General features: G+C 38.3%; 1 protein-coding gene and 1 pseudogene across 2 annotated transcripts in view; one reads left to right on the top strand and one right to left on the bottom strand.

Moving 5' to 3' along the window:
- Positions 1-2,421: 2,421 nt before the first annotated feature.
- LOC106028238 (olfactory receptor 10N1-like) lies at positions 2,422-11,123 on the bottom strand (annotated as a pseudogene).
- Vwa5a (von Willebrand factor A domain containing 5A) overlaps positions 10,267-15,469 on the top strand; it is a 24,929-nt gene continuing 19,726 nt past the window's right edge. For both annotated transcript variants that reach the window (XM_003472599.5, XM_063255978.1), the window contains exons 1-6: positions 10,267-10,428; positions 12,429-12,486; positions 12,617-12,819; positions 13,113-13,335; positions 13,451-13,626; positions 13,903-14,017. In XM_003472599.5, the coding sequence (XP_003472647.1) occupies positions 12,444-12,486; positions 12,617-12,819; positions 13,113-13,335; positions 13,451-13,626; positions 13,903-14,017 (760 nt within the window). In that variant the 5' untranslated portion in view covers positions 10,267-10,428; positions 12,429-12,443. The remainder of the gene's footprint in view (positions 10,429-12,428; positions 12,487-12,616; positions 12,820-13,112; positions 13,336-13,450; positions 13,627-13,902; positions 14,018-15,469) is intronic.

Genomic DNA, 15,469 nt, shown 5'->3' with positions numbered 1-15,469 from the left:
CTTCCAAATTCATTTCTGGAAGCAAGCATTATCCTGATCTAAAAACCAGAGAAGGACCCAACTAAGAAAGAGAATTACAGGCCAAGTTCCCTAAAGATTATTAATGCAAAAATTCTAAATAAGGTATTGGCAAACAGACTGCAACAAATCATCAAGAAGACTGTACACCATGATCAAGTGGGATTCATCGCAGAATGCAGGAATGGTTCAACATATGTAATCCATAAATGTAATATACCATGTTAACAGAGCCAAGGACAAAAATCATATAATCATCTCAATACATGCAGAAAAAACTTTTGACAAAATATAGAACCTATTCATGATAAAAACCCTACAGAAACTGGATAGTTTTTGTCTCAATCTGATAAAAGCCATCTCTGACAAGCCAATAGCCAACATGCACAAAACTGCAAAAAATGTTTTCATTCAAATGTACAAAAACTGAAAGCTTGCTCTCTAAAATCAGGAGCAAGACATTGTCTCCACTCTTATTCAACATAGCCCTTGAAACTTCTGCTGAAGAAATTAGACAAGAGAAAGAAATACAAAGAATAAAGAAAGGAAAGGAATAAGTTAAACTGTCGTTCTTTGCAGATGACATAATAATCTCCATAGAAGACCCCAAAGATTCCACTAAAAGATTGCTAGATTTAACAACCAAATTCATTAATGTAACTGAAGTCAAAACTCAAAAATCAGTAGTATTCCTGTACGTGAATAACAAACTCACTGGGAGAGAAATCACTGAAAAAACTGAAATACCTAGGATTAAATCTAATGATGGATGTAAAAGATCTCTACATTGAAAACTACAGTATTCTGAAAAAGGAGATTGAAGAGGATATTTGAAAATGTATAGATATCCCACACTGTTGGGTAGGACGAACCAATATAGTGAAAATGGTCGGACTTCCAAAACTGTTATACAGATTCAATTCAATCCCAATCAAAATTCCAGTAGAATATCTCACAAAACTAGAGAAAATTATCCTAAAATTCATCTGGACCAAGAAGAGACCTTGAATAGCAAAGACAATCCTGGAGCAACAAAGACAAGACAGAGGGCGTCACAATCCCTGACTTGAAATTATACTACAAAGATAGCGCAATAAAAGACAGTGTGGAACTGGCAGAAAACAAAGCAAAAAACCAGACCAAAAGATCAATGGAATAGATTAGAAGATGCACAAACAACCATGATACACTAAGCCACTTTATCTTTTACAAAAGTGCTAAATGCATTCACTGGATGAAAGATAGGTCCTTTAATAAATGGTGGTGGAAAAACTGGCTCTAAACATGCACAAGATTAAAACTTGACCCCAACATTTCACCATGCACTAAACTAAAATCAGAATGGGCCAAAGGTCTTAATATTAAAATAGAAACATTAAATCTGCTGAAAGATACAATAGGTAAAACTCTTGAAGACACTGATGTAGGCAAAGATTTTATGAACAAAACCCAAATGCACAGAAACTATCTCAAAGAATCAACAACTGGGATTTCTCCCTACTGAAAACTTATGCATAGCAAGAGAAACCACCAACAGAATGAAGAGACAACCCACAATGTGGGAGAAAATGTTTACCAGCTGTATCTCAGACAAGGGATTACTATTGAGAATATATAAAGAACTCTGAAAAAGTAAGTCCTCTCTGATTTAAAGACCAAATCAACACTGGGCATCTGAGATTAATAGACGTTTCCCAGATAAAGAAATACTAACAGCAAATAAACATGTGAAAAAAAATCCTCAACATCATCTGTCATTTGAGAAACACAAATTAAAACAACACTGAGATTCCACTTCACCGCAGATAGAATGGCTGTTATCAAGAAATCAAGCAAAAATAAATGCTGAAATGTCTATGAGGATAAAATACCCTTATCCATTGTTGGTGGGAATGCAGACTGGTGTACCCATCGTGGAAATCAGTGTGGAGATTCCTCAAAAAACTAGGATTAGAGTCCCTTTCGACCCAGCTTTTCCCCTTCTGTATATCTTCCCAAAGGAATTAAAAACATCATAACACAGTGACATACGTGCACCCTACTCTATGAATATTGTTTAATGTCTTTGTGAAATAGAGTGCTGGAATGAGGATAAGCAAGAAAGTGGGACAATCACCTGCTAAGCAGCAGAAATATGAAACAAAGGTTACTTTCATATAAAGGGACTCTTCAAGGAACATAAGTCCTTTCTATCTTCTTCTATCAGGCAAAGCTGAGCACCCATTGCAGTGATAAGTTTCTGGTAGGTTGGTATGCCCACTCATTACCACGGATAAAATAATGAGGAATGTTTTAGAATTAATCACAAGGTCTTGGGAATATCAGGGATATAACAACACAGAAAATATTTTAAGTAAACCAAATATACTGCTTTCAGAGGTAGTGTTTTTGTTATGTAGTTATTTATTTATGAGATAGAAAAAATATTTTTAAATCTCCATAGTTATTCACAACGGTGAGTATAACCTTTTGCAACACCCTCTTCAGGGAGTTTTTTACCTCCTCGTTCCTTAAGGAACAGATCAATGAGTTCATCCTGGGAGAGACAATGTTATTTAATATCTGCACCACAGCACCAAGCAGGGGGTTGGGAGTGCACTGCAGATAGATGATGATCACAGGTCCATAGGCACAGAGGAATGCGGTGAGGTGGGCACTGCAGGTGGAGAACGCTTTCTGCCTGCCCTCAACTGAAAGGATCCTCAGAATGGCAACCCCAGTGTGTGTGTAGGAGACACAACCATGGAATAAAAGCATTAAAGCCAGAAGGCCCACATTAACAGAACCCACTCTCTGGGCCAGGGAGCTGTGAGAAGCCAGTGGTAAAACATAGGAATATCACAGAAGAAGTACTCCACTTCTCGGGGGCCACAGTAGGTTAAGTGAAAGGTGAAGGAGGTCAGGGTGGTGGCATGAAGGATTCCCACCAGCCAGGCTTCCATAACCAATATGATGCAGACTTCAGGTTTCATGATGAGCATGCACCTCAGTTAGTGACAGATGGCAACAAAGTGATCATAAGCCATCACAGAATAGAGGCAGCCTTCATAAGAGAAATAAATCATTAGTCCATTAATCCATTGTTCCATGAATGAATTAATCTATTTTTGATGGGTGAGCCTTCATGACCTGATCACTTCTTCAAGGACCCACATGCTTTAAGTCCTATTTATCTTAAAATGCATATTATGTTTCTCTGTGATTTTGGTAGGACCTTCAAACTGCTGCTGATACTCAGGGCTAGCAAAGCATATACATGTGTTCATATCTTGAGACATAATATTCCTACATGATCACAAATAGAAAACAAATTAAATTTAACATCATTAAATACTAGAGGGGCTAAGGAAGAAAAGGTCTCAATACCAAACAAGTAAGCGTGATTTAATGTCCATAGCCCATTGTAGAATATGAATGCACCAAATATCCTAACTAGGCATCAAAGTTCAATTTGGTCAGCTACATCACTGATGAGAGCAACAAATTGTAATTTCTCTCTTTTCTTTGTCCCTGGAAATCACCAACCAACCTGCTCTGTGCTAATTATTATATTTTAATTGAAGGAACTGAATAGGCTGAAAACTCAAAACTGCTTCTGGGGTGTATTGTGGTCAGATGTCTGCTGCAATGTTTGGATTTAAAGGTCCTTTTTAATGATCCAAAAAGTGATGTTTTCAATTGTAGTTTTACTTTTATGACCTGTTCTTTTGGAAATACAAAGCATATAAATAATGCTCAATCATAAATACTCTGAATTCAAATGACAATTTCTGATCTATTTTTCTGATTCTTTTATAATTGTTACTGATTGATAATTTTATTTTCTAGAAAGTTGGAAATGGTGAAATAAATTGTATTCACATATATACATGATATTTTTATGGGATTGAGTCCCAATCCTATTAAACTACCTAGTTTCATAAAACATAGTACAAATCATATTTTTGTCCTTGAGTATATAATGTTTATGACAATAGTTACTATACAGTGAGCACTTAATTACTTGTTATGTGGATGAATGAAAAGCTGGTGATTAATTCATGGATCTGCTTTGACTAAGTTCCGTGATGATACCATGCCTACTTTGCATTGTCACTGTTTGTCTATAATTTAAGAAATAGCAATAAATTATTTAGCAATACTTATTTGATTTAGATAAGTAGTATTTTCAAATGCCCAGAAATAATGGCTTTTATGCTTAGGCTAAGCCCTTTTGGAAATTAGCTCCAGAAATCAATACAGAAACAGTTGCACTAATCCTGCTTTTGGCTTCAGGTTTCATATTTTGTGAAAGATATTCAGACATTCAGTGAAATACACTGAATACTGAACCCAGGGCGGCATCCGGGAGCAATAGCCACAGACCTTTTTGTTTTTATTTTGAACCATGTTCTTGCTAAATTTCTAACTTGTCTAATTGGTCACTACTTGTGATGCTCCTGCATCAGCCTCCTAGAGTGCTGGGATTACATTCATGTGCCACCATGCCCAGCTGAAGTAACTACACATAGGGAGTGTTGAACATCTTCATAATAGTGAGTAACTGATAATTGTCTATTTTTGAGCCAAAAATTATAAATTGTAGAATCAGTAAAGATTTAAGGAAAGAGAATCCATCTTCCCTAAATACACTAGAGACAAAATAGAAAAGTTGTGAATAATGGAAAGTTTTATAATTAAAATAATGTAAAAGGAAATTAGTGTAAATCACCTGAAATTCATCAAAAACTGTACATACAATCACAAGTGCTAGATTTAGATAATGCATCTCAGTTATTACTATAACGACAGAATGGAGTTATCTACATTAGTGAAATTGATTTATTTTATTATTATATTATGGCATTAAGTCTATACAAACTATAATGAATGAGGTTCTTTGAGTCTGAGTTCTTTTAGATTTCTTGTTGGAAGGGAGTCCATAACTCTCTCTTACTTCCCAGACTACGGTGGTCTGTGTTCTATGCAGCCTCATCTGGACTTGATGTGCTGCCTCAGGTTTTGTGCTCGGAGTTTAAAACATTGCCTGGCCTCTGGGTGGCACCCATTATCTGGGTTACTTGTCTCTTCAGGTGAATTGCAGAGGCTTCTGAACATTTAGTTAGCCTCTGGACAGAAAAGGGCTTTGCAAGGTATGGTATAGGAAAATTTGGGTTGCAGTAGGTGAATTTGAACTATATGAACATAAGAGACAAATATAAAGAGAAGTGGTTGAGTATTGAGAATCATAATCAGACAAGTGGGGAAATAGCATTACAAATATAAGATTGTTCTATAATTGTTTGGAATACCATGAAGTTTCACTAAATTCTTGTTGCTGGTGAGCCCAAATAATATTTTGCTCCTAGAATTGCTTGAAGACCAAATATATTCATATTCATACTATAAGCTTGGATAACTTATAAAATTCTACTGTAATTTGTGTGGAAGACGAGAAACATTGTGAGAATTGTGAGAAGAAAAAAAAAAAGATTTTTAAGGTATGAAAGGATACTTTTAAATCTAGGCTGTTCCCCAGTTTGGTGACTTTGTTTTACCTTAGGTTTACTTCTCTGTGAAACAGGTATAGCATTTCCCTTGCCTGCTACCTGATGGACTCAACAGTAAAATGTTGAATGAAATATCTAGTATGTTTCCTTACATTTTTCAGGTGCTCCACAATGGTTATTTACCCCTTCCATAGCCAAGTGCAAAATGCCCTCACAATGGCTCAGTTTTAGTACGTATAACCACAACAAAATAGCTTCAAATTTGAGGCAGTGTTTAGAAAATACTTTTGGCTTACAAGCAGATTATGAAATCCTGTTGAGATGCAAAAATAACCTGTGATAAAGATTATGAACCATGGTTTAATATCTACTACAACCTGGTTACCACACGTGTCCTCCCAAACCATTGAGAACACAGTAAAATATGAGTTACCATTGAGAACACAGTAAAATATGAGTTACCGTTGAGAACACAGTAAAATATGAGTTACGCTAGTATATAACAGCAATAAAAAAGTGAAATGTGCCACCTTTTCTGACTCTAAAGCAGATGATTTTCTGTAGCATTAAAATTCAAAGCAAGTAAAACTTATGGGAGATAAGAAAATAATACTATTTCAGATTGACATTTTATTTTCCACTGTTTAAAAACTATTCCTCTCTTTATAATCTCAAGTGCTGAAAAACATATTAGACATTCAATCTTAACATTCCTAGATCCACCGCCAGATAGGGTTATGGACGTCAAAGACACATGGGACCATGAATGATAATTCAAATAGCAGCTAAGGGTGCATATACAATACAAGTGACTTGTAACTTTCCTAGAACGTGGAGCTGAAATTTGGGCATTTGTCTAGGAAAGAGGCGGTGGTATAGTCAGTAGAACCTGACCTAGATGTCTAAGTTTGAGTTTGGCTTTTGGTGGTCTGACTGGGACAGTAGTTTCTGAGACACAGATTCTCTAAGCCTTAGCTTTACAATGAAAAGAAGCAGAAAACATTCCTGTTTCAGCAGGCTCTCCCTTAATGATGCCTATAAAATTTATCATTCTAATTAGATCACTAGTGAGAGTAAACAATTTTATTCACAAAGGCAGGACAAGGTGGGTAAAATAGACAGTTCCGGCCACAGCACTGAACAGTCTTCTTACATGTTCATTCCTCGATTGTTTTCCAGAAATCTGTGTTATAACTGTGCTCTGCAATGCTGTGAAATGTGACACAATTGTGTTTGGTATACAGTGCACCCACTGTATACCAAATGTTTGCTTTTGATTGAGAAAACATTCATCTCACAGAATTATTGTAAATATTAAGTATGATGTTTCTAAAAATTTTGATATGTAATAATCTGCTATCTAATGGTTCGTTTTATTGTTATAATTATTATGGAGAGTCCCATGCTAAGAAATTTAAGAATTTTCCTCATATGGGGATGATAGTCAGTTTACTTAAGTACAAATGTGATCAGTTGGAGGGACAGGGTAAAGCCAGGATTAAATAGGACTGGTGAAAAAAAATCTTAGGAAACACTATATTTTAAGAAAAGCAAAAAAGGGAGCTATTGAAAAGGAGCTATTGAATATCCTTCAGAAATCCAGGAACATTTATGTATGTTTGCCTCACACAGGTTTTTATTTTTCCATGTCAAGAAATAAATCCCACTAAGTTTTCATCCAAAGCCACTGCACGGTGCTTGAAATCCAAAAGATGCTGAACTTTTACTGAGGTACGTTTGTACACTGTGAGCCAGTGAATGAGAAAAAGAACCCTGGACTTCACATCCAAGGAGAAGAGATTCCTGAGTGGATGTTTCTGCCCAGTGCTTTCTCTCTAGATCTCCAGAGGTCAAAAGTAAAACCTGAGAAAGATGAAGGAAGAGTTCAGAGTGTTTACATGGTCAAAGCGGTCTCACTGGTCTGAAGAGAAGAGTTATTTTCTTTTCCCTTTCCCATTCAGTTTCTTCTAGGAAATTCTGGAGATCTCCATTCTAAATGTCTTTTCTTCCCTTAGTGCCACTGAATTTGACTTGGTTCTCTGGTTGCAGACCCCTTTCTTTTTCATGGTCAATCACACAGGACAAGGGTGCTCTGCATCTGTTGGTTGCCTTGTCACTTAGGCTTGACTTGGAGGCAGAGAATGTGCTATTATCTCCTGCCTTTGGGAGATTTTAAGTGCTCTAGTGGCCCCTTGGAAGCCTCATCCATGATATCCAGAGACTCCAGGAACAGGAACCTTCTGAGCAGAGTGTAGTTAAATCCTGAATGTTGGGAGGGTTTTGGAGTTACAGTAGCAGTCAAGGCAATCTTTGAAAGAATTAGCTTCCCTAAAGCTTATGAATCTCTCCTGGTCCACCCATGTTTGGGTAAGTGATCTCATCTGCCCATTTATTATCTATAAAACTGTATCATCTATAGATCTATCAAATCTGTCATTTCTCTTTTCCAATTTCTGTTTCTTCCCTTTTCGTGCTTTGTTTTTCATTTCTGGTAGGACAAAACTCATTCAACTTCAGGGGAGGCTAGAAAAGGTATCTTCGGTCTGAATAAACGTAGACTTGGCTCATCTTTGGATGGAAAAAGAAGCTGAGAATCAATACTGGGGAATATTTAGGTATACTAAATGACAACGACAGATTTTTCTGTGCAGCTACCAAATTTGAAGTAGCTTCTCTTTGTTCTATTTCACACTACTCAGTCATGTACTGTGTATGTAGAGGCATCTCCTTCAAGGACTTACCAGACCAAAACTATAAAGATGGTACCATAGATATCATGGAGCTCAAAATTTTGTATTTCCCATTGTATTAATGTATTATATTATCGTTGTACCCTCGTTCTATTAATGAGCATGATGTCATGCTCATTAATATGTATACCTCAGGTAACTTGTTTGTAATCATAATCATGTAAACAAACCTGCTGATATGCCAATGTACCACATACAATTATGTCAGGTTCATTATAATTGGTATTGATAATAAACAATTAAGTTTTAGTTTATGAATTTATTATACCACAACCTTATTGTTTTAGAGTGCAGTCCTTCCACTTACAAACTTACTGCATACCAATACACTGCTATGCTAAGTGTAATTTCATACATATATCTCTAGTTTACATCAGGAGGCCACGTAGAATGATTGATCTGCATCATCTTGGTGTGCGTGTGTGTACTCTGCAATGCTCACACAATGAAGAGATCCCCTATGAGTACGTATTTCATGATGTTTCATAGTTAAACAATGCTTGATTACAGTTTGTCTTCTCTCAGCAATTTATCAGATGTTGTATCATTTACTTATTTGTTTACTAAATACTTCAACCTCTTCTATTCTAAGCTCTTTGTGGATAAGGTATTTACTATTGTTTATTGTCCCAAGGCCAATGGACAGAATGATGCCTTCCACATATATTTGTTAAGAAAAGAATGAACAATTTATTTCCCTTTCCAGATTTTGATTGTTGAACTCACTAAATGTTTGATACAAGAATGACATTATCTACTGTGTTTAAACAAACCATACAAATAAACATGTAAATAAAATGCATCAGACCCTTAATAACCATAAAAGTCTATTTAATTATGTATACTGTGTCAGGCTACAAGGATTTTCCAGTACAGTTATTGTATAATTATTTTTGCCACATAGCATCATGTATGTTTTCTTTGGTTCAATTATTCCTTATCAGACTGTCACATCTCCTTATCAGCTGTCGCATCTCCTTATCAAACTGTCACATCTGGTTGCATGTGGCTGATATCTGTTTCTCAGCTAGATTAGATAATGAACTTTGCTCACTTTTGCAGCTTTTTCCTTCAGCAAACAGAAAAAAAATTGTAACAATAAGAAATACTAGATATGAATCATTCCTTCTCACAATCAGTTTAGTAGATAGATAGAAAGATAGAGAGATAGATCTTGGTACTGATAAAACAATGTATACTGTGCTTACTATATAAATGTATATGAAGTGCATGTGTGTACTTATATTTTAAATTTATAAATGTGTATCTATAAATCAATGAATACAACTACTAAGATCAGTTAGTTCTTATGTACTGCCCTCCTTTTACAGACTCAGGAACAAACAACTTAGGGAGAAAAAAATTACCTTGACAAATACATTACAGAAAATAGGTGAGTCCTATATACACACCATAAAATCATTACATAGGTTCTCAAAAGTGGTTACAAATTTCCTTAAGCACCAGATTCAATAGTTTTTCTGAAACAGAAATGATTCAGGAGATCTGATCCTGTCTCATGCTCTTTAACCAGGAAAATCAGCACAACTGTTTTCAGATACATCATGACATGAAACATTTGATTTTACTACCCTGATGAAATCTTCCAGTATGACACACGCCTGTACAACTCAGGCCTTAGTTAAAGGAGACCCTCTCAATAAAGAAAACTGATTCACAGACCATGAGTCACAGAAAACAATATGCCCATCATTTTTTATTACCAGGGCCTAGCTCACTGTAAGTCCTGGGGAAGTCTGTTAAAGAAATAAGCAGTTCTTTGTATCATTAATGTTACTGTCGCAGCATTCCCACTGGAATAACAAATTCTTTCCCTTTGCCAATCCTCTACTTGTTCCTTTCCCAGACCTGAAAGAAGAATAAAGTACATGTTTTATTTCTGAAGACTTCTGCCTACCCACAGAAAAGCAGAAGTTGCACTATTTGCTTAAGAATTTTCCTTCACTCCCTTAGTCATACAGTTGATACTTTGCAACTGGTCCCTAGGAGGGGGCGGGACTTCCAGGAACTGTGTTGCAGGGGTTTTTCAGCGGCTCAAAGCACTGTGGATCTGGGGAGTAAGGAACTGTGCCTCTGGCCTCAACGCCTGCACTTTAGGACTGCCTCTGTTTTTCCCTTCTTCAGATCTGCAAGAGCTCGTTCTAAAACAGGTAGGGAATTCAGTCCTTTTGTGGGAGCCTCGAGGATTTCCACAGGCTTGGCAACAGAAAGGCTTTAGTGGGCTCCGAGAGGCCTTTTAACTAACGTCCAAGCATTTCAGGGTCCCTCTTCTGATTAGTTTATCTTTTACTTTGCCTCCTTTTTCATTCTCACGCGATTGATTTTACAAGTTTGTGTTGTGGAAGCACAGCTTCGAGCCTACACTCCAAACCTCTGCAGCCTGGAACTCCTATAAAGCAATTTAAAGGCTTCACGCACTAAAAGTCTGGTACTAAATATTTTGAGATGAAATCTTTTTGATTCTATGCCAGCTGCAATGTGCACCCCAAATCTCCTCCTTGGAAGGATCCAAGGCTCTCCTCCTTCTGCCTGCCAGAGGGCAGGGGTGTGGCCTCTGGGCCACTCTGCACCTCAGCTTCCCACCTGCAGCCTAGTTGGCCTGAGGGGACTTCTGTGATTCTGTGTGTCCACCTTAGATAGCTCGCTGGCTCAATGAGAAGCATCCCAGGGCCTCAGGCTCAGGGTTTGACCTTGATCAGCCGTGGACAGTCTTTACCTTACCTGTTGCTAGGTTCCACTCCAAAGGTACACCCTGAGGAACAGAAGTAATTCTGACCCACTTCAGGTCTGTACTGAGGAGGAATGGGCAGAGGATGCAGAGAGATTTGTTCTGCGTTAGACGCATTTGCTCTGGAAAATAAGGGTGTTTCTCAGTCACTTGGGTGAGTGGGAGGCAGTCTGAGTGCTTTGGCTGTTGACACAGCGTTGCAGCTGCTGGTGGTATTAGGGATTTTTTAGCCCCTCACCCCCAGCCTGTTTTCTTTGGGAGAACTTCCCACCCTGAGGCTCTCCCTGGAATCCTGTTTTGTCAGCACAGTCTGCTGTCCCTTCAGTTGCCCTGGTTCTCTGTGTGACTCTCAAAACCCACATTTAAACTCCACGCAGTTGTTCTAAGCGGCAGATGTGTGATGTTGAGCCTAATTAGCTGGTACGGATTTGTGAGAATAGAGCCTGGTGTACAGGAAATGCCACTGATACCATAAATGCATAATTAGCGTGAATTTGGTTTTGTACTGAGGGTATGTGTTTACTTGAGTTTGTTTTCTTCCCTTTTTTTGTGCTGTGGATTGAACCTAGGGCTTTATGTCTCCAAGGTACGTGCTTACCACTGAGCTACAGTCTCCAGCGCTAATATGGTTGTGCACACAGGGCCTAGAAGTAGTCCTGCCAGAAGTTTCAGAATTGCTCAGGGTAGGATTGTTCTAGGAAAGGCTTCTTTCTGGATCCACCCCCCTCCTTGCGCCTTTTTTATGATTTTTTCCAAACTGTGGATCATGGGAAGGGGCCTTCTTTCTCTGACTCTTCTGCCAAGGCCTGTGGAGAAGCACCTGCATGCAGGTCTGTTGCTTTAGCAAGATGTGTGCTCCATGCAGTTCCACTTTAGCTCCACAAGGTGAAAGGCTTCCTCCTTGGTTCTGGAGATACAGTGCAGGTCACAGAACAGAGAGAGTGAAGCCAGCTCCTGGTTAGTTCAGATTGTCCTGGAGCAGCTTCCAAAGACACTGGGCCCCATTGTGAGGATCAGAGCCACCTGTGGACTCTTCGGATGAAAGAGTCATGCAAGTCAAAACTAGACCACAAAAATCATCTTTGTTACAGTAGAATTTTGAGGAATACTCAGTGTTCCTAATGAGTGAAGTGTCAAGCACACTTGAAGAAGCAGCCTTGTTGGTGACAGCACCAACAGCATATTGCAGAGACTTCCCGTTAGTGGGTATTTGGTGAATCTTGCAGCTTTCCTATTTGAGGCTGGCTGTTAGGAACCATCCTATCAGAATTGGTGCCCTTTCTCTCCACTTTTATTTTTCCTGTCTCCAACACTGACCCTCTGAATGCATTTTGATGCCAAAGAGAAGCACATGAGGTACTGGCATTGGAAGAGAAAATTCCCCTGTGCAACTCTGGTCATACTCTACGTATATTTTCACAGAAATCCTGCATCACCATGGTGCGTGCCTGTGGTTTGCTCACTCGCCACAATCAACCAGGTAATCCTGTATGTTATGTGGACTCTTACTGCCTCTGTATCTTTGGTGCCTAGCACAGTTTCTACCCTGCAGGGTGGAAGGGGAGCTCTTCTAAGGCTTATTGAATTGTTGAACACTGATCTCTCTCCAGTGGCACTGAAGAACATCTCTGTGGTTGTGTCCATCCGTGAGTTTGTAGCTGGCGTGTCTGCAACCTTACACTACAAGAATGAAGAAAATGTTGCTTTAGAAGTGTTCTTTGTGTTCCCCATGGATGAAGATTCTGCTGTCCATACCTTTGAGGCCTTGGTGGATGGGAAGAAAATTGTGGCAGAATTACAGGACAAGACTACGGTACTAGAGATGGAGTCTGTGTCTCTTTATTCTTTCCTTAGTATACACGTTGTAGAATCTCTACTAGATGAAAACTTACAAAAATGCTGTTGCTGAATGGTCTTTCTTTCACTCCTTTATAACTGTTATTTCCATAAATCATTCAGCGGTGGTGGGGGATCCATTAAAGCCATTCAGACCATAGCTATGTATGTGACAAGACCTATCTCAGTCCTTCCCCCAGGGGACTGTTTTCTGCAGTATTCTTCTCTTCATTCTATGGTCCCTTGCCTTCCTGCTGGTATTTTCTGTAGGCCTATGCCAGCTACGAGGATGCCATCTCTCAGGGCTACCAAGCCTATCTACTGGAAGAGGACAAGTGCTCCAGGGATGTCTTCTGTTGCAATGTGGGGAACCTCCAGCCTGGGTCAGAAGTGGCACTGACCCTGAGGTATGTGCAGGAGCTGCCTCTGGAAGCAGATGGGGCCCTACGCTATGTGCTCCCAGCTATCCTGAATCCTAGGTACCATCTCTCTGGTGAGTATCTCTCTTTTCGATACTAGGTAGTGACACAATTAGAGAAATGTCTTTAAGTGTATAGAAGTGTTGACAAGTGTTGGCAAGAGAAACAGCATTAGGGTAATTTTTGCAGAGTCGCCTGAGGACAGTTGCCTTGATTTGAAGGCTCCTATAGTGCCCTTGAAGGACCTGCCTTACACACTCACCATGATGGCCAACATTAGTTCTCAGCATGGAATCGACAGGGTCCAGTCCAACTGCCCCTTGAGCCCTATGGAGTACCTTGAAGATGCTAAGACTTCTGCTCAGGTAATTGATGAGACAATACTGTTGTTTCCAGCACTCCTGTTGTGTGGATCTCGATGTGGTCCTCCTCCAGTGCTTTCTGCCTGTTCCATACTTTTCACCATTCACCCTGAGGAAGATGCACTGTGTTCTTCTCTTTCCCCACTGAATGCCCAGAGTTTATCCTCAGCCTTGTCAGTGATCCTGCTTACTCTGGAGAGAATCTTGTAGCACACAGTGTGGCTCTTAGCCCCAAGAGTAATGTTGCTAAGGTGACTCCTTTGCTGGTCCCCAAATTAGGTTTCCTTGGCTGAAGGACACAAATTTGATCGGGATGTGGAACTTTTGATTTACTACAGTGCGGTGCACAGCCCCAGTGTTGCTGTGGAGACGGGGATGCCTGAAAAGAAACCAGGTATTTTCTTTCTCACTGTGTCATTATTTCCTAGGACATAACTCTGCCTTGGAATCATTGTCAAATTTATTCTGCTTTTTCTGTCTCTACTTCGGTAGCAAATAACATAAGTGTAAAATATTGAAAAAAATTTACCCAACAGCATGCAAAAATGGTCAAATTAATGTCATGTTAGTATATCTTATAGGGAAATTTAAGTAGATTAATAGGTAATTAGGCAAAAGAAATGAGCAGATAATTTATAAGAGAAAGTACAGTCAGTTATAAACATGTTACAATGATTGGTCTTTACTAAAAAAAAAATAAAATGTAATTGTGACTTTTTTTAGCCTTTCAGGCTGTTAAAGCTTGTGTTTAGATGTCTCTCCAAAGCCTAATGCAGTAATTGGTGCGGCTTTTTTAGAGATGTTTGGATCTAGAGTGTGTGATCCTGGAATTAACTCACGGTGTGATGCTAGGATCAAGGGCGTAGGACTAAGGATATGAGTGCTACCTGCCATAAGTACCCTGAATAAAATATGAGGGGTGAAAAGAGCTGTGGTTATCACTTGTCATCCTTTTGCCACCTTCTGCCCACCATGTACCATTCCTCCTCTGTGATGCCTGTCTGCCATGACACCCTGCCTTGGACCCAGCTGATTATGAACTGAAACTTTTAAAACCTGTGAGCTAAATAAACCTTTCCCCTTTAACTTTGGGTGTTGGGTGTTTTGTTGATAGAAAAGTAACTGAGACATAGCTAAAGAATTTTTAAAGCTGATAATGCCTTATGGTTTAGAATGTGTGGCAATCTCCAATTGCTTGAAGCAAAATAATTTGATGTTACATTTTACAACTCAATGGTTATAGGTGTCAACATAAATACTCTTTTCAGTAATTGTAATTTTCAAAATATTCCCCAAGAAAATAAATCTAAGTATAAGTAAATCTGGTAAATCTGCACTGAAATCTAGTATTTTAATAGTATCAAATATTAGTAAACAATCAAGATGGGTTATAGTGACTAAATTCAATATAGCATCAATAAATCGATGAGTTATGCAGTTACTAAAGTAGTGTACATTTAAAGACTGAAGTAACTTCACAAAAAAGACCTCCAAGAATGGAAAATTAGAGGAAACTAATCCATACATATTCCTTTTATAAAAATAATCTATGAGTTAGCTAAAAATGAAAATACATAGAAAATATATATCTAGTAATTATAACTAGATGAAAATAAATTGTGTTTTAGTTCTTTTTCATAATTAAAAATCCTTATTGATTGATTTTTCATATCTAAATCTAGTCTCAATTGTAGTTCTTTCTTATTATAATACATATAAATGACAAATCTTAACATTTTAACCAAGTACAGAGATCTGTAGCCCTACGTAACTCACCTTGTGAAATAACCAAGACTGTCCAACTCCAAAACTCTTTCATCTTGTTTGGTTTCTTAATTTGTAGTAA

The sequence above is a fragment of the Cavia porcellus genome, unplaced genomic scaffold, assembly GCF_034190915.1.
Source record: "Cavia porcellus strain 051 isolate PalLab524CR breed Dunkin Hartley unplaced genomic scaffold, mCavPor4.1 scaffold_9, whole genome shotgun sequence".
Lineage (NCBI taxonomy): Eukaryota > Metazoa > Chordata > Mammalia > Rodentia > Caviidae > Cavia > Cavia porcellus.
The sequence above is the reverse complement of the archived record's forward strand: the minus strand, read 5'-3'. Positions and strand labels throughout refer to the sequence as shown.